General features: G+C 45.6%; 2 protein-coding genes across 2 annotated transcripts in view; one reads left to right on the forward strand and one right to left on the reverse strand.

The window, feature by feature from the left end:
* Positions 1 to 21,143, forward strand: part of ALG11 (ALG11 alpha-1,2-mannosyltransferase) — a 62,163-nt gene that overhangs the window by 34,632 nt on the left and 6,388 nt on the right. The gene's annotated exons all lie outside the window — the stretch shown is intronic.
* The window catches only part of NEK5 (NIMA related kinase 5), a 98,615-nt gene that overhangs the window by 18,066 nt on the left and 59,406 nt on the right, over positions 1 to 21,143 (reverse strand). The window contains 3 exon segments of the mRNA XM_017350285.3: positions 8,867 to 9,004; positions 11,708 to 11,839; positions 18,571 to 18,694. Coding sequence (XP_017205774.3) covers positions 8,867 to 9,004; positions 11,708 to 11,839; positions 18,571 to 18,694 — 394 coding nt within the window.

Below are 21,143 nucleotides of genomic sequence, written 5' to 3' on the forward strand. Positions count from 1 at the left end.
CTATATGGATGCTGGTTCATGTCCTGGCTGCTCCACTTCCTATCCAGCTCCCTGCTAATATGTCTGGGAAAGCAGTGGAGGATGGTTCATGTGCTTGGGTCCCTGTATCCACATGGGAGACCTGGAAGAAGCTCCAAACTCCAGGCTCCAGCCTGGCTCAGCCCCAGCCATTGAGGCTATTTGGGGAGTGAACCAGCGGACAGATGATATATCTCTCTCTCCCTCTTTCTGTAACTCTGCCTTTCAAATAAATCAACCTTAAATATATGAATATTTATAAATAAATATATTTATTTATATATATATATAAACAAATATATATATAAACAAATGTGGGGAGCAACCCAGACTAGACTGAGTTACTGGAATTAAGACTTATTCTATGCATCTGCTCCCCCACAGTATGGCGCTGGGAGAGGAGGAAAACAGCTTCTACACAGCTGCCTCCAGTTCAACCAATAAACTGTGGGACCTGCTCCTGATTGCAGGAGAGCAGTGCGCTCAGCGTGTGGGTAGCAGAGTTGGGACTGGTGGAAGAGGACTATAAAGGAGGAGAGAGACAACATGCACCAGGAACATCTATCTGAGGGAACACCTGTGCAGCCCCCGAGAGAGCCGGCCGGCGGTGTGCCGCTCCCCCGCGGAAGTGGGGAAAGTGGCTAGGGGGAACCGCCCTTCCACGGAGGTGGAAGGGTCGGTAGCCAACCCGGGAAGAACCAGCAGCAAACCCGGGGAGGGCCGAGCAGACGAAAGAACAGTGCAGGGTCCTGTGTCGTTCCTCCACGAAGATGGGGAGCGACAAACAAATACATATATAAACTGGACAAAGCTCATCCAGTTTAGAGGGCCAAGGTTGACCATTATTCACTCATTGTAATACATTAGTATGCTCAATGACACACCTACCAGCCACCATGACAGGAATCCTGACCACATAAGGAGCAAAAAGGGGCAGTGGCTAGATTCCAGGAACCCACATAACGTTAAACATGGTGCAGAGATGGGGCCACTCCCCTGTGTGGGGGCCCATACGCTGACTGTGGAGGGTGTACTTTCTACTTTCTTGATAAAACACATGTTCCTTGCCATTTGCGATCCTCCCACTTGCTCCTGAATTCCTTCCTGAGGCAAAGTCAAGAACCTGGGGGCCAGGCAGCATTCACTGTCCAGCGCCAGCAGTGCACAAATGTTCTGACTCTTCTAGTCCTCACAGACACTTGTTAGCTTATGCAGATCATCCTAGGAGTGTGAGACAGGACCACACCGTGGTTTGATGTGTATTTCCCTGATGATTACCAACGCTGAGCATGTTTTCGTATGCTTGCCACTGTAGGGTCCAGGGAGGTATCCTCTGCCACCCCTCAGTGCTGATGTGGGCTATCTGGCTGGAGCTAGGAACCCAACTAATACAAGTGCCGATTAACAATGGGAAAGTGCAAATGTTTTACTAAATTTACTTGTACATGAGGATCTTCACAAGAGCAAAGTCCAAAGAACTGAACCGAGTATGATGCTGTTACACATTTTAGACATAGAACAACACTTTTAAGGAATGACAAGCTTAATGGATCTCTGAACCAGGGTAGCAAAATCTAAGGGTGTCACCAAGAGATATAAGGGAGTAAGGGTCAGTGGGAGGCTAGTGGAAGAAAAGCGTTACTCCAAGGAGTTAATCAGGCTCATCACTGCCCCAACCACCAGCCTGGCTATTTTCCTGCATTGGCAAGGGGATGAACCCCTCCCAAAGGAATCTTTATGGCTTGTTGCATGTCAGAAAAGATAGGCCAAGGGGCTGGCTCCATGGCTCACTGGGTTAATCCTCCGCCTGCAGCGCCAGTATCCCATATGGGTGCTGAGTTCTAGTCCTGGCTGCTCCTCTTCCAGTCCAGCTCTCTGCTGTGGCCCGGGAGGGCAGTGGAGGATGGCCCAAGTGCTTGGGCGCCTGCACCCACGTGGGAGACTAGGAAGAAGCACCTGGCTCCTGGCTTCGGATCGGCATGGTTCTGGCCGTGGCGGCCATTTGGGGAGTGAACCACCGGAGGGAAGACCTTTCTCTCTGTCTCCTCTCACTATTTGTAACTCTACCCGGCAAATAAATAAATAAAAAAATCTTTAAAAAAAAAAAAAAAAGGCCAAATGGTCCTTTCTGAAAATACACTTTCTCAGCTGATTTGAGCTTGAAACAGTCAATAGACCAAGCCAGTATATCTGAGAGGACACAGGCTTAAGAATTCCATTGTGGGCTGGCGCCGCAGCTCACTGGGTTAATCCTCCGCCTGCGGCGCCAGTATCCCATATGAGTGCCGGGTTCTAGTCCCGGCGGCTCCTCTTCCAGTCCAGTTCTCTGCTGTGGCCCAGGAAGGCAGTGGAGGATGGCCCAAATGCTTGGGCGCCTGCACCCGCATGGGAGACCAGGAAGAAGCACCTGGCTCCTGGCTTCGGATCAGCGCGGTGCACCTGCCACAGCGCGCTGGCCGCAGTGGCCACTTGGGGGTGAACCAACGGAAAAAGGAAGACCTTTCTCTCTGTCTCTCTCTCTCACTGTCCACTCTGCCTGACAAAAAAATAAAATAAAATAAAAAAAGAAAAAGAATTCCATTGTGTATGCCTATTCAGTATTTTCCACAAAATTTCAACCTTTTTGCAATAAACAGCATTGATGAGACAGATTTTCCTTTTTTTAAGATTTATTATTTATTTGAAAGTCAGAGTTACACAGAGAGAGAAGGAGAGGCAGAGAGAGAGAGAGAGGTTTTCCATCCGATGGTTCACTCTCCAATTGGCCATAATGGCTGGAGCCGAAGCCAGGAGCCAGGAGCTTCTTCTGGGTCTCTCATGTGGGTGCAGGGGCCCAAGGACTTGGGCCATCTTCTACTGCTTTCTCGGGCCATAGCAGGGAGCTGGACTGGAAGTGGAGCAGCTGGGACTCAAACCAGTACCCATATGGGATGCCGCACTGCAGGTGGCAGCTTTACCCGCCACGCCACAGTGCCAGCCCCAAGACAGATTTTCTTAAAAGATCTAAACTAGAACTAAAAGAATTCATGAAAGTACTGAATGCTGATTTCACAACCTGGCTTTATAATTATGCAGAACTACCCTTCTTTTACTTCTACTTTGGGAATTTTGTTAAATGTGGCTGTATGACTTAACTGCTGCAGAAAAATAACCCTGTGGCCTAAGACAGTAACCAGGGGTAGGCACTTAGCCTAGCTGTTAAGATGCAAGTTATAACACCCATGTCCCCCACTGGAGCACCTGGGTTTTATTCCCGGCTCTGGTTCCTGACTCCAGCTTTCTGATCCCCAGGGATCAGCACTGACAGTTAAAATAATTGGGTGCCCGGATTGAGTTTCTGGATTCCAGCCCTGCCACAACCATTGCAGGAATTGGGGAGTGAACCAGCACCCCAGCAGAGCACATGCTCTCTCATTCTCAAAATAGAACGAACTGAGGGGGAAAAGGCAGGAATCATTTATTGAGATCAAAATCTATAGTCAGGCAATTTGGGCTGAGCTTGAATGATTGGTTCCCCTGGTCTCGTCAGTAGTCATATGCTAGGCCAGCCTGAGGCTGCCTGCTCCAGAATGGCCTCCCTTGGGATGGCTTACACCTGCCCCACGTACTACCGCATCCTCCAGCACACCAATCCAGGCTAGCTGAGCTCTCGACAGGGTTCCAAGGGCAAGAGTAGACATTGAAAAGACTCTCTGAATAACCAGATCTGGCACACTCTGCCACATCCACTGCATTCTACTGGCCTAAGAAATCCAAGTCCAGTCCAGATGCAAAGGGGCAGAGAAAGAAATTCATTTAACGCTGCAGAAAAAAAAAGCCATACCTACCACAAAGGGCATGAATACAGAGACAAGAGAAGGAATATGGTCTTATTTGCCATCTTTTGTAATCAATCTCTCCCACAGGTAATCTATTACCACCTGGTTTAGAAATTAAGCATTTCACTGTTGGGCATTGCCTAAAATCTCCATTACAATATGGCGCCTGGCTGATGTTTGAGAGGCGTGTCTGCGGCTGCTGTGGTTAAGCTATGTAAGATCAGACCACCGGCAGGGATAGGTCCGCTTTGGTTCCTAACACGTGGACAGTGCGTGATCCTTATACTTTGCTTAAGACACCCCTGTGCGTGGTCCACCCATGCCACATGACCTTTTCTCTGATTGGCTCCCCTACTGTGCATGTCTTTCATAAGCTTTATAAGCCTGTACACTTCCTCAATAAAGTAGTTCCTGCTTCGACAAAACTCACGGGTGCTTGCAGTGTGTTTGACCTGTCGACCTTACCTCTCTCGCTCGCCTTGTCAGGGAGTGCCTGTTCTGTCCCCTGCTGGTCAGGGGCCAGCTTCAGGCTTAACACCCCAACATTTCACTTATTCTCTGGGAAGAAAATCCTTACTCACCAACACCCACTCAACAAGTTTTATTGACCATTAGGGCCCAGGCAATGACAATACATCAGGACTACTTCCCATTCCATAGCAGATAGAAACCACCATTGACTATATGCTCATACCAATTTTAGAAACATTTACAAGTAGGCATTTGGCCTGGTGGTTAAGATGCACATTAAGACATCTGTGGGGGGCCGGCGCCTTGGCTCACTTGGTTAATCCTCCGCCTGTGGCGCCGGCATCACATATGGGTGCCAGGTACTAGTCCTGGTTGCTCCTCTTCCAGGCCAGCTCTCTGCTGTGGCCCAGGAAGGCAGTGGAGGATGGCCCAAGTGCTTGGGCGCCTGCACCCGCATGGGAGACCAGGAGGAAGCACCTGGCTCTTGGCTTCGGATCGGCATGGTTCTGGCTGTGGCGGCCATTTGGGGAGTGAACCAATGGAAGGAAGACCTTTCTCTCTGTCTTTCTCTCACTGTCTAACTCTATCTGCCAAATAAAAAAAAAATTAAAAAAAAAAAAGACATCTGTGGGGCTGGTGCTGTGGTATAGAGCGTAAGCTGCTGCCTGCAGTGCCCGCATCTCATATGGGTGCCAGTTTGAAACCTGGCTGCTCCTCTTTCAATCCAGCTCTCTGCTATGGCCTGGGAAAGCAGTAGAAGATGTCCCTAGTGCTTGGGCCCCTGCACCCATGTGGGAGACCTGGAAGAAGCTCCTGGCTCCTGGCTTCAGATCAGCCCAACAATGGCCTTTGTGGCCATTTGGAGAGTGAACCAGAGGATGGGACTTCTCTCTCCCCCTTGCCTCTGCCTCTATATAACTCTGACTTTAAAATAAATAATCTTAAAAAGAAAAAAGAAGACATCTGTGTCCCACATCAAAGTGCCTGGGTTCCATAACTGGTTCCTATTCCTGACTCCAACTTCATGCTAATGCCGATTCTGAAAGACAGCAGTAATGGCTCAAGCAATTAGGGTTCTGCCACCCATGTGGGAGACTGGTAGTGAGTTCTAGGCTTCTGGCTTCAACGTGGCACAGCCCCAGCTGCTGTAAGCATTTGGGGAGAATGCACTGGTGCATGGAAGTTTGCGCTCTCTCTCTCTCTCTCTCCCCTCTGTGTCCCTCTGCTTCTCAAAAATAAGGGGAAAATTTTATATTTATCTTAAGAGATTTATTTGTTTGAAGTCAGAGTTATATATATGTGTGTATTTATATTATATATATATATATTATATATATATATATAGAGAGAGAGAGAGAGAGAGAGAGAGAGAGAATATCTTCCAACCACTGGCTCACTCTCCAGATGGCTGCAACTGCCAGAGCTGGGCCAAGCCAAAGCCAGGAACCAGGAGCTTCAGCTGGGTCTCCCACATGGGTGGCAGGGACTCAAACATCTTCTGCTGCTTTATTCAGGCCGTTAGTAGGGAGCTGTATTAGAGTGGAACAGCTGGGACATGAACCAGCACTCATATGGGATGTTGGCATTGCAGCCAACAGCTTTATCCACTATGTCGCAATGCCAGCCTCAGAGAAAAAAAATTTTTTAAAGAGGATCGTGGGCCAGCGCCGCAGCTCAATAGGCTAATCCTCCACCTGCGGCACCAGCACACAGGGTTCTAGTCCTGGTCGGGGCGCCGGATTCTGTCCCGGTCGCTCCTCTTCCTGTCCAGCTCTCTGCTATGGCCCGGGAGTGCAGTGGAGGATGGCCCAAGTACTTGGCTTGGGCCCTGCACCCCATGGGAGACCAGGAGAAGCACCTGGCTCCTGGTTTCAGATCAGCACGGTGCACCGGCCGCAGCGGCCATTGTGGGGTGAACCAATGGAAAAGGAACACCTTTCTCTCTGTCTCTCTCTCTCTCACTGTCCATTCTTCCTGTCAAAAAAAAAAAAAAAAAAAAGAGGATGGTGGTGTTTTTTTTCCTTTTTTTAATGAGTTAGTTGTTTCATTTGAAAGGCAGAGTTAGAGTTACATAGAGAGAAGGAGAGACAGACAGAGAGAGAGAGAGAGAGAGAGAGATCTTCCATCTGCTGGTTTACTCCCCAAATGGCCCAAGCAGGGCCAGGCCAAAGCCAGGAGCCAGGAGCTTCTTCCAGGTCTCCCACTTAGGCACAGAGGCCTAAGTACTTGGGTATTAGCAGACACATTAGCGGGGAGTTGGATTGGAAGTGGAGCAGCCAGGAATTGAACAAGCACCCATATGGGATACCAGCATTGCAAGCAGCTGCTTAACCTGCTACTCCACAGGGCTGGCCCTGGGGGTGGGTGTTTGATATAACAGTTAAGATATCCATATTCCATATCGGAGTGCCTGGGTTCAAGTTCCAGTTCCTTTCCTGATTCAAACATCCTGCAAACGCACATCCAAGGGACGCAGCAGGTGATAACTCAATAGTTGGGCCCCTGCCAGCCAACTTTGGGACAACCAAATTGAGTTTCTGGCTCCAGGCTTTGACACTCCCCACAACTGCTGCAGGACTTTGGGAACTGAATCAATAGATGGAAGACATCATTATCTTTTTATTTTTATATCTATCTCTATTTTCAGATAAATAAAATTTAAAAAATACATAAAAATGGGGGGGAGAAGAGTGAAACTCAGAACTGATGAATATTAGAATACTGAGGCACAGAAAGGTTAAGTGACTATCCTCAAATCGCTTGGTGATCACTGGAACATTAATCAGAACCAGTATTCCTAGCTACTATTTTATTAATTGATTTTATATTTTATTTATTTGAGAGGCAGAGAGGCAGATACACAGAGAGGGAGAGAGGAGAGGAGAGAGGAGAGAGAGACAGACGGACACAGAGAGAAAACTCAGCTCCACTGTTCACTCCCCGAATGCCCACAACAGTCAGAGATGGGCTGGACTAAAGTCAGGGACCAGAAACCCAATCCAGGTCTCCTACATGAGTGGCAGGGACACAATCACTTGGGCCATCACCTACTGCCGTTCAGAGTATGCATTAGCAGGAAGCTGGAACAAGGAGCAAGAGCAAGGGTTTAGGCTCAAGCACTCTCTTATGGGGTGCAGGCATCCAAAGCGACATCTTAGTCACTTTCCAAAATGCCCAACCACTAACCACTATTTTAAAAACTATAACTTACTAAGAACTAGTCAACTTGCCAGGCATTTTACATACATTATCTCATTAATATTTAAAACAATCTTTGAAAACAATCTTTGGAGGTTGGTGCTACCATAATGCTGGTTTTACAAATGTGGAAAACTAAAGACAAGACTGGTTATCTTATTACAAACATCAGAGTCAGAAGTTCTACCAGCTCTGTTGAGTATCCACTCTATTCCTTTTTTTTTTTTTTTTATTCCACTACTCGATGCTGCCTGCTATTATACTGCAAGGAGTGAACTGATGTAAAAATAACCTTTATGTAGGCCAGCACCGCAGCTCACTAGGCTAATCCTCCGCCTGTGGCGCCGGCACCCAGGGTTCTAGTCCTGGTTGGGGCGCCGGATTCTGTCCCGGTTGCTCCTCTTCCAGTCCAGCTCTCTGCTGTGACCCGGGAGTGCAGTGGAGGATGGCCCAGGTCCTTCGGCCCTGCATCCGCATGGGAGACCAGGAGGAAGCACCTGGCTCCTGGCTTCGGATCGGTGCAGTGCACCGGCCGTAGCAGCCACTTGGGGGGTGAACCAACAGAAAAGGAAGACCTTTCTCTCTGTCTCTCTCTCTCTCTCACTGTCTAACTCTGCCTGTCAAAATAAATAAATAAATAAATAAATAACCTTTATGTAATACAAATATAAATGTTTAAGGGCCACTGTTGTGGCATAGCAGGTTAAGCCATGGTCTACAATGCCAATATCCCATATGTGTGCAGGTTTGAGTCTTGGCTGCTCCATTTCCAATCTAGCTTTCTGCTAATGCATGTGAAAGCAGCAGAAGATGGTCCAAGTACTTGGGTCCCTGCACCCACATGGAAGACCCAGATGAAGCTCCTGGCTTTCGACTTCTGCCTGACCCAGTCCTGTCTGTTGTAGCCATTTGGGGGTGAACCAGTGCATGAAAGCTCTCTCCCTTTCAAATAAATAAAAATAAACAAACAAGTATAAAAGTTTAGAGTTTATTCATTGTTCCTCTTTCATTAGCATGTAACATCCTTTAAAACTTTTCACAGAAGAAATTTATACTGTTATAGTATAAATATCCTTAAAAAACGCCAATGATATAAGTGTAGGAAATGTTAATTATGTATCAATGGAGAAAAAACAGCTTAGGAATGGATTCAACTTTTTAGGGATGAAGTAAATGATACAGTTGGTATTTTGAGTCAAGAAGAAAATCTATTATCTAAAACAAAGTATTGGGAAATTCACTGTTTGGAGAAAAACATTTAAATTAGTTCCTATATCATACTGTATAGCAAAATAAATGCCAAAGCACTAAATAACTGTGAAAAAAGATCCAGATTATGCTATTAAAAATAAGCTACATACCAAATTCTCCTTCGTCGGCAGAAAATGAGCTACTTGTTAGATGCGCTGAGGCCAAAACACTCATTAAAGTTCCAGGTGCTTCATGCCTCCACTGTTTTCTGTTTTCTGAAATGCCTTCAATCACAATAACATGGTCATCTAAAGAGGAAAATGAGTTATTGAAAATAAAAATGCTTCTTCGTTTTTTCAAAGATTTATTTATTTCGAGAGAGAGAGAGAGTTACAGAGAGAGGGAGAGACAGAGAGAAAAGTTCTTCCATCCACTGGTTCACTCCCCAAATGGCCGCAACGGCTGGAGCTGGCCCAATCCAAAGCCAGGAGCTTCTTCCAGGTCTCCCACATAGGTGCAGGGGTCCAAGCACTTGGGTCATCTTCTACTGTTTTCCCAGGCCATAAGTAGAAAGGTGGGTTGGAAGAGGAGCAGCCGGAACACGAACCAGCACCTATATGGGATGCTGGCGCCACAGGTGGAGGCTTAGCTTACTATGCCACAGCACCAGCCTTCTTATGCTTCTTCATTTGAATTATTTTTTTAGGATTTATTTTTTTTTTATTTGGAAGTCAAAGTGACCTCTCATCCTCTGGTTCACTGCCCAAATGGCCTCAATGGCCAGGCAGAAGCCAGGCACCTGGAACTCCATCCACTTCTCCCATGTGGGTAGCAGGGGTCCAAGGATTTGGGCCATCTTGCACTGCTCTCCCAGGTGCAATAGCAGGGAACTGGATCAGAAGCAGAGCAGCCGGGACTTGAACCAGTGCTCATGTAGGGTGCAGCATTGCAGAGCCTGGTGTGCCACAATGCCGGTCACTTCCTGTGAGTTTTTATAAAATCACAAAATGTTAGAATCTTGCAGCTAACCTCTGATTTTATTAGGAAAAAAAAAAAAGAGATACAGTAAAGTTTAGTGTCTCACTGTCACATAGCTAAAGAGAAGACTCATTTCTCATTTTCTTTTTTTTTTCTTTCTTTCTTTCTTTCTTTCTTTTTTTTTTTTTTTTTTTTTTGACAGGCAGAGTGGACAGTGAGAGAGAGAGACAGAGAAAAAGGTCTTCCTTTGCCGTTGGTTCACCCTCCAATGGCCGCTGCGGCCGGCGCGCTGCGGCCGGCGCACCGCGCTGATCCGATGGCAGGAGCCAGGAGCCAGGTGCTTTTCCTGGTCTCCCATGGGGTGCAGGGCCCAAGCACCTGGGCCATCCTCCACTGCACTCCCTGGCCACAGCAGAGAGCTGGCCTGGAAGAGGGGCAACCGGGACAGAATCCAGCGCCCCAACCGGGACTAGAACCCGGTGTGCCGGCGCCGCTAGGCGGAGGATTAGCCTAGTGAGCCGCGGCGCCGGCCTCATTTCTCATTTTCTAAAATGGCTTTTTTGGTGTGATAAAATTTCTATTCTATTTGCTTATTTTAAATTTACCCTCAATTGTCCTCTTGACTCATGAGTCAATTCGCACACTTAAAATTACTGATTTTGTGATCTACTTAAATATTTCAGGAACAGGCATTGTGGAGTAGTGGATAAAGCTGCTGCCTGTGATGCTGGTTTCCCATATGGGTGCTGGTTTGAGTTCCAGCTGCTCCACTTCCGATCCAGTTCCCTGCTAATAGCCTAGGAAAGAAGTGGAAGATGGTGCAAGTGCTTGGGCCCCTGCCACCCACATGGGAGACCAAGAAGAAACTCCTGGCTTCTGGTTCCTGGCCTTGGCCTGGCCCAGCCCCACCCCAGCAATTGTGACCATCTGGGGAGTGAACCAGCAGATGGAGGAGCACTCTCTCTCTCTCTCTCTTTCTCTCTGATTCTGACTCCCAAGTAAAATAAAATACATCTTTTAAACAAATTTCAACTTACAGCCCAGGTCTCCACTTTAGCCCTCCCCAGTGGCATGTGATGAAGAACACAGGAAGGACGTAAGTGATCAGCATCTTCGCCTCCTGTGCAGTAACAGCTGGAGGCAGCTGTGAGGCTCTCTGAAGGAGGGACTATGCTAGAGTTTCAAATGTACATGAGTGAATTCAGGTTAAAAAATTTTTATTTGCTGAACACTCCTAACTTTTAAATGGCATGCTGGCTTCAAAAGCAATTTTATGTGTATCTGCACACTATTCTCATAGGGATAGCTATTCTTTTAATTCCAATTTTACAGGTGAAAGAATGACCCTCCATGAAATTGCAACCAAACTGGAGGGCCCATCAGGTTCGCTGCTCTTCTGTGTGTGTTCTTCCTCACTTTGAGAAAAGTGGCACTCTGGATTTTTCCTCCTTTATGTTGTCTTGGCAGGGGTGGTCACTTGTCTTACATTAGCAGCTAAGTCTCTCTAGGGATAGAGAAAAAACCAAAACTGTGTGTTTGAAAGCAGTGGCTTAACCTGAGGGGCCGGTGCTGTGACGCAGTAGGCTAAGCCTCTGCCTGTGGCACCAGCATCCCATATGGGCGCTGGTTTGTGTCCTGGCTGTGCCTCTTCCAACCCAGCTCTCTGCTCATAGTCTGGGAAAGCACTGGAAGATGTCCAAGTACTTGTGTCCCTAACACACATGTGGGAGACCCAGCTGAGACTCTTGGTTCCTGGCTTCAGTTTGGCTCAGCTCCAGCCATTATGGCCATTTGGGGAGTGAACCAGTGGATGGAAGAATTTTCTGTCTCCTCCTCTTTCAGTAACTCTACCTCTCAAATAAATAAATAAAAATCTTTAAAAAGAAAAAAAAAAGAAAGGTGTTTGATATAAAATCTATAAGTCTTGTACTATGGTACGGGAGCTATCACATTAGGATGAGCAATAACAACACGGCCACCAGGACCCTGATCTTCCCTTGCTGAGAACTGGTGCTAACTGGTCACAGACTCACCATCACCAGCAGGCACTGTAGAGCAGGTGGAGGTGATGTCAACCGCTGCCATCATTTGCAACAGAGTCTGAGGTGCTCTGGCATCCCACTGCCTCCTGTTTTCAGCAGCAATGGCCTCCCGAGAGGAAAGCCCTGGGTATCAGAAAAGAACTTGTGAATTCAAAAGCAGCCAAAAGTATGACTAACGACACCAAACAGTTCTTAGGAACCTGGAGGCAGTCTATCAGCTGGTATTCAACACCACCCTCGTTCTAACACAGATCTTAGCTTATAAGATTGAAATTACGCATAGGCTTAAGGCTAACTTCACTGTTTTTAAAAGATTTATTTATTTATTCATTCATTCTTTCATCCACTCATTTATTTGAAAGGCAGAGTAACAGAGAAAGAGAGAGGGAGAAAGGGAGACATATCTTCCATTTGGTGGTTCACTTCCCAAATGCCCTCATCAGCAGAAGCTGGGTCAGGCTGAAGCCAGGAACTAGGAACTCCATCTGGGTCTCCCACGTGAGTGGCAGGGGCCCAAGTACCTGGGCCATCATGCACTGCCTTCCCAGGAGCATTAGCAGAAAGCTGGATGCGAAGCAGAGTAGCCAGAACTAAAACCAACACTGTGATATAGGCTGCGGACATCCAAGCAGTGGCTTAACCTGCCACACCGTAATCATTTTAAAGCAAGCACAGTATTTCTGTTTTAATTCTTTTGTGCTGGATTTTTAGATTGCTTATATCTTTCCTCTATTATAAGTACTATAATGAACACATTATAGCTAAATTTTTGTAGGCATTTGTGATTATTCACCCTAGATAAATTATTGAAAATGCTTCTAGGCCAGTGCTGCGGCTCACTAGGCTAATCCTCCATCTGTGGTGCCAGCACCCCAGGTTCTAGTCCCGGTTGGGGCGCCAGTTCTGTCCCAGTTGCTCCTCTTCCAGTCCAGCTCTCTGCTGTGGCCCGGGAAGGCAGCGGAGGATGGCCCAAGTGCTTGGGCTCTGCACCCACATGGGAGACCAGGAGGAAGCACCTGGCTCCTGGCTTTGGATCGGCATCGTTCCGGCCGTAGTGGCCATTTGGGGGGTGAACCAATGGAAGGAAGACCTCTCTCTCTGTCTCTCTCTCACTGTCTAACTCTGCCTGTCAAAAGGAAAGAAAAGAAAAGAAAAGAAAACACTTCTAAAGGTTAGTATCAAGTTGAATCCATTACTAATTTGCTCTGTGATTTTTTTCAATGTATTTTGAGTAGCTAGTTCTTTCCTGCTTTATAAAGGTTTTTTATATTTTCTTTCATATCATTTTCTAACCTATGACTTTTTTACATATAAACAATTTGTGTGTTTGAAATTTGTTTTGTTCTATCATATTATGAGGGTCTCATTTCACAATTATCCCCAATTGTTAACCAGCTGACCCAGCAGTATTTATCTGAATAATCCCTTCTTTCCCCACAGACTTAAAATGTCACTTTTAGCATCTGCTAAATTATTACTATTATTATCATTTAATTTCATTTGGGAGAGAAAGAACTTCCACCTGCTGGTTTACCCACCAAAACAAGCAAGGGTCAAGGTTGTGGCAGGCTGAAGTCAGGATCTGGGAACTCAGTTCAGGAGTTCCACGTGGACAACTGGGAACCAACTACCTGAGCCATCACCACTGGCTGCTGGTGTGTGTGTTAGCAGGAAGACGTAATAGGGAGACAGAGCCAGGAATTGAACCCAGGGACTCAGAGATAGGATGCAGGCACCACACCTGTGGCTTAACTGCTGTGCCAGGCGCTCACTCCACATGGCCACACCATGGGTTTGTTTCTAAGCTGTCTCTTGCTTTCAAAATACTTGAGAGGCAGAGTCACAGGGGTGGTAAAGGCAGGGAGAGAGGGCAGCACAGTGAGAGCTATCTTTCATTAGCTGGTTCACTCCCCAAATGCATGCAAAGCCAGGAGCCAGCAAATCCCTGTGAGTCTCTCACTTAGGTGGCAGGGACCCAAGTACTTGCACTGTTACCTGCTGCCTCCCTGGGTGTGCATCACAGGAAGTTGAATCAGAAGGAGAGGTGGGACTCAACACCTGGCTCTCCAATATACAGGCATGCCAATCAGCAGCTTAAACTTTTTGCATCACAATGACTGTCACTAAATTCATTTTCTCACTCATTTATTCAATCTTGTCCTCCTATCATATTGTTTGAATATAGTATAATTTTATAATAATTTTGATATTTGAAATGATAAGTGTCCTTCACTACACTTATTTTTTACAATTCTTGGCTAGTTCAGAAAGAAAATACAAGATTCTCCCCATACTAGGGAAAAAATCCAATTGTGATTTTTACTGAAATTGACATAAATTTGTGTATTTATTTGAAAAGAATATTTCTAATATATAGCACTGTTGTTTCCCTCCATTCATTCATGTGATCTTTAAATATCTCAGAAAGCTTTAATTTTCATCATATTCCCTGTACAATTCTTGTAAAGTTTAATCCAAAGTGAATCCACATTGTGGCACCATGGGTTAAGCCACCATATGCAACACCAGCCTCCCTTATAAGCACTCGTTCCAGTCCCATATGCTCTGCTTCTGATCCAGCTCCCTGTTAACACACCCTGGAAGGCAACGGGAGATGGATTAAGTACTTCAGGCCTAGCTACCCAGGTAGGAGACCTAGATTGAGTTCCAGGCTCCTGGCACAGATCTGGCCAGACCTGGCTTTTGTGGCCATTTCAGGAATGAACTAACAGATGGAATATCTCTGTATCTTTGTCTATGTGTCAAATACATTAAAATAAACAAAATAGTTATTTTATGAAAAGAGAGAAAAAGAGAGAAAGAGAGAAAGAAACAGAGAGAGAGAGAGAGAATCTTCCATCAACTGGTTACTCCCCAAGGGCTGCAACAGCCTTTGCCAAAGCCAGGAGCCAAGACTTTCATCTGGGTCTCCCAGTGTTTGTCTAAAGAGTGCTACGGCTTGGTCTTAAGCTCCGTTTCCTTCTCATTCTGGTCCTCTCTGCCTAGGCATTTTTGGTTATCAACAAGTTTTAAATACCGCATATATGCCAGGGACCTCCATACTATATCTTTAGCCATGATTTGCGTAGGCCCTCAGTCCCATATGGCTGGCACCTTCCAAACATCTCCAGCTAATGCTCATAAACATCTAAACCTCCATGTGTTCCGAATTTAGATCACAAAAAGATCTCTACTGACCTCTATCTACATGATACACATTTGGTTGGTGACAGCTTCATGAACGTGAATTAGAAAACTGGGGGAGGAGGCAGACATTTAGCTTAGTGGTTAAGATGTCAGTAGAGACACTTGCATCCATAGCAGAGTACCTGGGTTCCACACCTGCTCCACTCCTGACTCCAGCTTCTTGCTAAGGCAGATCCTGGGAGGCTGCAGTGATAACTCAAGTAGTGCAGTCCCTGCCACCACATGGGAGATCCCGATTGTGTTTCCAGGTCCTGGCTTTCGTCCTGGCCTAGGCCCTGCTATTGCAGGCGTTTGGGGAGTGAACCAATGGATGGGAGCTCTCCCTCTACCTGTCTCTCAACTAAATAAATACAATTTATTTTTTTAAAAAAGGAACAGGCCAGCACTGTGACATAGCGGGTAAAGCTGCTGCTGGCAGTGCCTGCATCCTATATGAGCACTGGTTCGAGTCCCAGCTGCTCCACTTTTGATCCAGCTCTCTGCTATGGCTTGGGAAAGCAGTGGAAAATAGCCCAAGTCCTTGGGCCCCTGAATCCACCTGGGAGACCTGGAAGAAGCTTCTGGCTGCTGGCTTCAGATTGGCACAGCTCCAGCCACTGCGGTCAATTGGAGTGAACCAGCAGATGGAAGACCTCCCTCTCTCTCTCTCTGCCTCTCCTTCTCTCTCTGTGTAACTCTGACTTTCAAATAAGTAAACAAATCTTAAAAAAAAAAAGGGAAAACTGGGCATATCCACAAGTCCCTTCTCTCCCTCTTTCTCATACTCATGTCTATTTTCACATTTTTCTGGCGTGTACACCTACTGTTTCCACCTGAACTATTCTACCACCAGTTTTGCTTCTCCAAGCCATCCTGCAATCTGTAGCCAGTATGTTCCTTCTCAGTCACAAATATGATTCAATTCCTACTCACTGACGCCATCATCAATATGGATAAAGCCCACACTCCAGGCATGCCCCATCATTGAGCAGTAGGGATCCCCCTGCCTCTCCAGTCAGCTCAAACCCCAACAGTGATGAGCATTTCAGGTTTGCAATACATTTTGTCCCTGTTTCCTTTGCTTGGACATTTCTGTGATAATGCAAGCAGTCCCCAGTTTTCATTCATCTTTGCACTTCTTATCACCAAGCACACTCTATGGCAACTAAGTTGCCACTGAATTGAATAAAGACATTTCCAGATGGAAATGAGGCAAAGGGTATAATTCATGAATTAATTATGGACAGGACTGAGAAGTTTGAGACATGATGAAGGAGATGGGAGGCCATCACATTGTACTGCTTCTGCACGCTCAGGGGAGCTATGAATTCTTTACTGACTGCTGAATCACATTAAACCACTCAATAGAAACAGCCATAGATCTATTCTTACGACTGTAGATTCGTTCAGACTGAAGAGTTACTGTAATGACCAGTCACCAGGGGACATCAAAGTAATTGGTAGAGATGATTCTCAACTTTAGCTGAGAAAACTGTCTTGATTGTTGAAGATATAATCGACACTGTCAAGGGTGGGTATTTGGCACTGTGGTTAAGACATTGCTTGGAACACCTACATCCCATACTAGAGTGCCTCGTTTGAGTCCTGGCTGGTCCACTTTCGTTCTAGCATCCTACTGAAGTGCACCCTGAGAGGCTGCAGGAGGTGGCTCCAGTACTTGGGTCCCTACCATCTTGTGGGAGATCCTCATGGAGTTCCTGGAATCTGGTTCTTGGCTTTGGATTGGCCCAGGCCTGCCTGTTGTGGGCATTTGAGAGTGAGCCAGTGGACAGAGGATCTCTTTTTGTCTCCATGTCACTCGGTCTTTCAAATAAACAAATTTTAGTATATGCGCTCCCAAAGAGCACATCAAATAAACAAAATGAAAAAAAAATTTTAATGACCCTGGCAAAACAACAGCAAGTTTGCTTTCCTTGGTCAGCTTGTGTAGTCAGCTTGCTGGTGAATGACCCCTCAAAGTTTTGGATATAAGACAGGTGGTTTTGGATTTGAGAATCCCGGACAAGTTTTGACAGGTCACACCCTTCACTATAATGAACACTTCAGGGATGTGAATCATGTCTGTGTCACTCATGAAACTGGAAAAGAAAACACAGAGCCCAAACGAGGTGCCAAAGTGAGTCTGGAAACACTGGGAGTCCCATCTGACGTCATCAGCAGGAGGACAACACATGCTGTGTTCCATGCCCATCAGCTTCAAAGAGATTCTGGGTGAACCCTCTAAGCATTTGATCTGTTTCACATTTCAGAATGTCAGTCACGGGTTCCTGCACTGTTTGCACTGTGAGCCTTTCAGGGTCCATCCCTGAAAAGGGACACCTAAGGGTGTGTTGCTGTTTAACTTGTGAATAAAATAAAATATCTTAAAATATACCATCATGCGATGAAAACAGTGAAATGTATTTGTAGGAAACATTTAAAGAGAAGCTGCATTCGTTTTTTAAAATTTTTTAAAAAAATATTTCTTTGTTTATTTAAAAGGCAGAGAGAGAGAGAGAGAGAGAGAGAGAGATCTTCCATCTGCTGGTTCACTCCCCAGTTGGCTGCTGGGCCAATCTGAAGCCAGGAGCCAGGAGCTTCTTCTGGATCTGCAGGAGCCATCCTCCTGAAGTGGAGCAGCCGGGACTCAATCAGCACCCATATGCGATGCTGACAGGGGCTGGCCCCTTTGATTGGCATTTTTAAATGTTAAATATTCAGGAAAGAACAGAGGTGACTGAATATTGTTAATTAAACTGTTGCACGTTTAGGAAAGTAATAAGCAGTCAATTTTGCATCAGTGACAGAATCTAAGAGGCTTCACTGTGCTGAATAAACCTATGTCCTAGAATGACTTTGACAGCATTTCAATAGTGTTGACTGTATTTTCCTGGTCGTTCAGATTATTTCTAGCAAACCTTTGTCAAGAGTCTCTTTTAAATAAATTTAATAAATTAAAAAATTTTAAAAACCTGAACAGGGTAGTAATATGACAAATGATTTTGGCAACCATTTAGAGAATGAAGGCGAGGAGAAGCCAAAAGGAGAGTTAGGGAATAGCACTTACTAGGCATCTAATTCAGGTCAGGGGGTCTATCAAATTTCACTTCAACCCTCACAGAAATCCTGTGGAGTTTCTATTGTCACTGCTACTCACTCACTCCCTGCTCCTGAGACCGAGGTTCACTGCGCTGAAGAAATACGGTCACAGGATGAAATTCCGAGTCCTGTCTGTCTCCAGGGCCCAGGCTCTTCTGGGCCAGCCACAGCGCTAAGAGATGACAGCACCCTGAACTAGCGGCAGTAGGAGGAAGGCTTCAGAGATCGTGGGTAGAAACCGCCCTGGGTGTGCACCCTAGTGATGGCCTTGACCAAACCTTTTGGTCCCTGGGAAGGGGGAGCTAGGAAGGTCGACTTCACACATGCTGAATTTCAGATGCCCATGGCACCCATCTGTGGTGCTTCCCAGCAGAAGAACAATCAGGGAGGAGCAGCTCGGAGGCGCGGGAGGCGTGGGAGGGAGACAGTGAAACTTCGAAGGCTTGGAGAGGAGAAGCAGACAGTCTCGGGGCAGAAGGGGAGCCACGTGGGATGAAAGTGTAGAGCCTTTGAGAAGGGTCGCTGTTAAGGCATTTCCTTCTCAGCTGAAGCTTTTGAGAGACACGTACCTGCTTCTGCGCAGCAGAGATTTTCAAATGCTCTGTCTGTGTGCTCTTCATGCTCCTTTACCGGCAAATATTCCTTAAACTTCATGCCGTCCTCAAAGGTCAAAGTTTCATTTAAATCCACTGCCTAAAGCAATTCCAGGGTTTCATGAGAAATAAGCCATATTTTAGGGGGGGATGTTTAAAAATATTTTATGTCCCTAGTAATACTAATTAGCATGATATAAATATTCAACATGTTTCTTTCAAAAAACCATTTTTTTAAAAACTTATCTTTTATCCCATTTCCACAAACTTAAAAAAATTTTATTTCTTTAATTTATTTGAAAGTCAGGGGCCAGCACTGTAGTGCAGTGGGTAAAGCCTCTGGCTGCAGTGCAGGCGTCTCATATGGGTGCAGGTTTGAGTCCCACCCAGCTGCCACACTTTTTTTTTTCAAGATTTTATTTATTTATTTAAGAGGTAGAATTACAGATAGTGAGAGGGAGAGACAGAGAGAGAGGTCTTCCATCTGCTGGTTCACTCCCCAAATGGCCACAAACGGCTGGAGCTGAGCCAATCCAAAGAGCCAGAAGCCAGGAGCTTCTTCCAGGTCTCCCACACGAGTGCAGGGGCCCAAGGACTTGGGCCATCTTCTACTGCTTTCCCAGGCCGTACCAGTGAGCTGGATGGGAAGAGGAACATCCAGGACTAGAACCGGTGCCCTTATGGGATGCCAGTGCCGCAGGCAGAGGATTAACCTACTGCGCTGCAGTGCTGGCCCCTGCTCCACTTCTGATCCAGCTCTCTGCTACGGCCTGAGAAAGCAGTGGAAGACGGCCCTGGCTTCAGATGAAAGCAGCTCTGCCTGCCTCTCTCTCTCTCTCCCTGCCTCTCTATAACTCTGCTTTTCAAACAAATAAATAAATCTTTGAAGAAAGAAAGGCAGAGAGAGAGAGAGAGAGAGAGAGAGAGAGAGAGAGAAAGCTCTCATTCACTGGTTCACTCACTAAATGCCTGCGACAGCCAGGACTGAGTCGCAAGGAAGCCTGGAGCCCAGAACTCAATCCAGGTCTTTCATGTGGGTGGCAGGAATCCATCTACTTGAGCCTTCACCTGCTGCCTCTCAGAGTGCACTTAGCAGGAAGCTGGAATGGAGAGTGAAGCTAGGACTCAAACCCTGGCCCTCTGATATGGGATGCAGACATCCCAAGTGGCAACTTAACTACTGTGGGAAATACTTGCCCCAATATATTTTTATTAAACAGGTAAATCTATAGTTTTAAAACTGGGTCTGTGCTGAAATGAGAGAGACATGGGATGTTTTCTTCTTGTCAACAATGATAAGCATGGTCTTAGGGTCTTAATTTTATCCAGTCTTTCTGCCTTCAATATTATTCAACTTAAGTTCTTAACTCTCAAGATTTTCTCATCCACACCCGGCTTTAAGTAAGCAATGTTCTTAACCAGGTCCCTAAAACTGCTCTTGATACTCTCTGTAATCAATACTAACACGGGAATTATTTTCCAAGCCTATCAGTGCATAGAATAAGAAAGGATAAACATCCTGGAAATTAGAGTATTTTAGATTCCATTATTTTATTCCAGCAGGCCAACTTTACAGAAGCTCTGTGGATGTGCCCAGAGACACGTCCCCAGCCCTGATCTGCTCTGATCCCACAGTTTGTATAGCTCACTGAGAGGCCGAAGTGTTGATCAGCAGTGAGTACTAACTATCACAACTCTCCTGGAGTCTTTATGTAGCAAAATGCTTGTAAAAATAAATGATAACATAAAATGGTTTTAAGCGAGGGCAGTGGGCATTTTGCCAAGTGTTGAAAAACCAATAGCCAGTGCCTGGTGCTCAGGCTTCTGACTCCAGCCTTCTGATAATGCAGACCCCGTATCAGTGATGGCTCAAGTAACTGGGTTCTTGCCACGCACATAGGAAACCCTCATTGAGTTCCCAGCTCTTGATTTTGGACCAGTACTGGCTATTGTGGTCATCTAGGGAGTGAACCACTGGATGGAACTCTGTCTCTCTTTCCTTCTCTTTGTTTCTCAAATAAATAAATAGGCTTCTTTAAAATTTTAAGCTAATCAAGAACAAAAAAAGAAAAAATTATCAAGTGTGATTTTTCATACTTTTTAAAAAGGTGAATACAGAACAGATAAAATAGGAAAAATAAGTTAGTTTTGATATTTTGTTAGAGGATCTGATAAAGAATGGGATAAAATATGTCAAGATCAAGTATTACTATATTCATGTATTTATTGCAGTGGCAAGGACAGGCCAGATGCAAAACTGAGATTTACTTAGACTTGTACAGAGTTACCAATAACTAATGCAGATGTAAAATAAATGTGCATCTTGTTAGGATACCTGCTCATTTTTTTTTACGTTAGTATATTAGATGTTGACTGTGTATCATCTTCTATTTTAATTTGGCTATGACAAAAAGTTGCTATTATGAGGGAAATAGTTCCTTAATAAAAGAAAAAAATTTAAATGGGATAATCCACATAAAGAAATAACCTTATTTTTAAAAAGAGGTTAAGAGGATAAAAAAGCATTTGGAAGATGTATCTGAACACAC

The sequence above is a fragment of the Oryctolagus cuniculus genome, chromosome 9, assembly GCF_964237555.1.
Source record: "Oryctolagus cuniculus chromosome 9, mOryCun1.1, whole genome shotgun sequence".
Lineage (NCBI taxonomy): Eukaryota > Metazoa > Chordata > Mammalia > Lagomorpha > Leporidae > Oryctolagus > Oryctolagus cuniculus.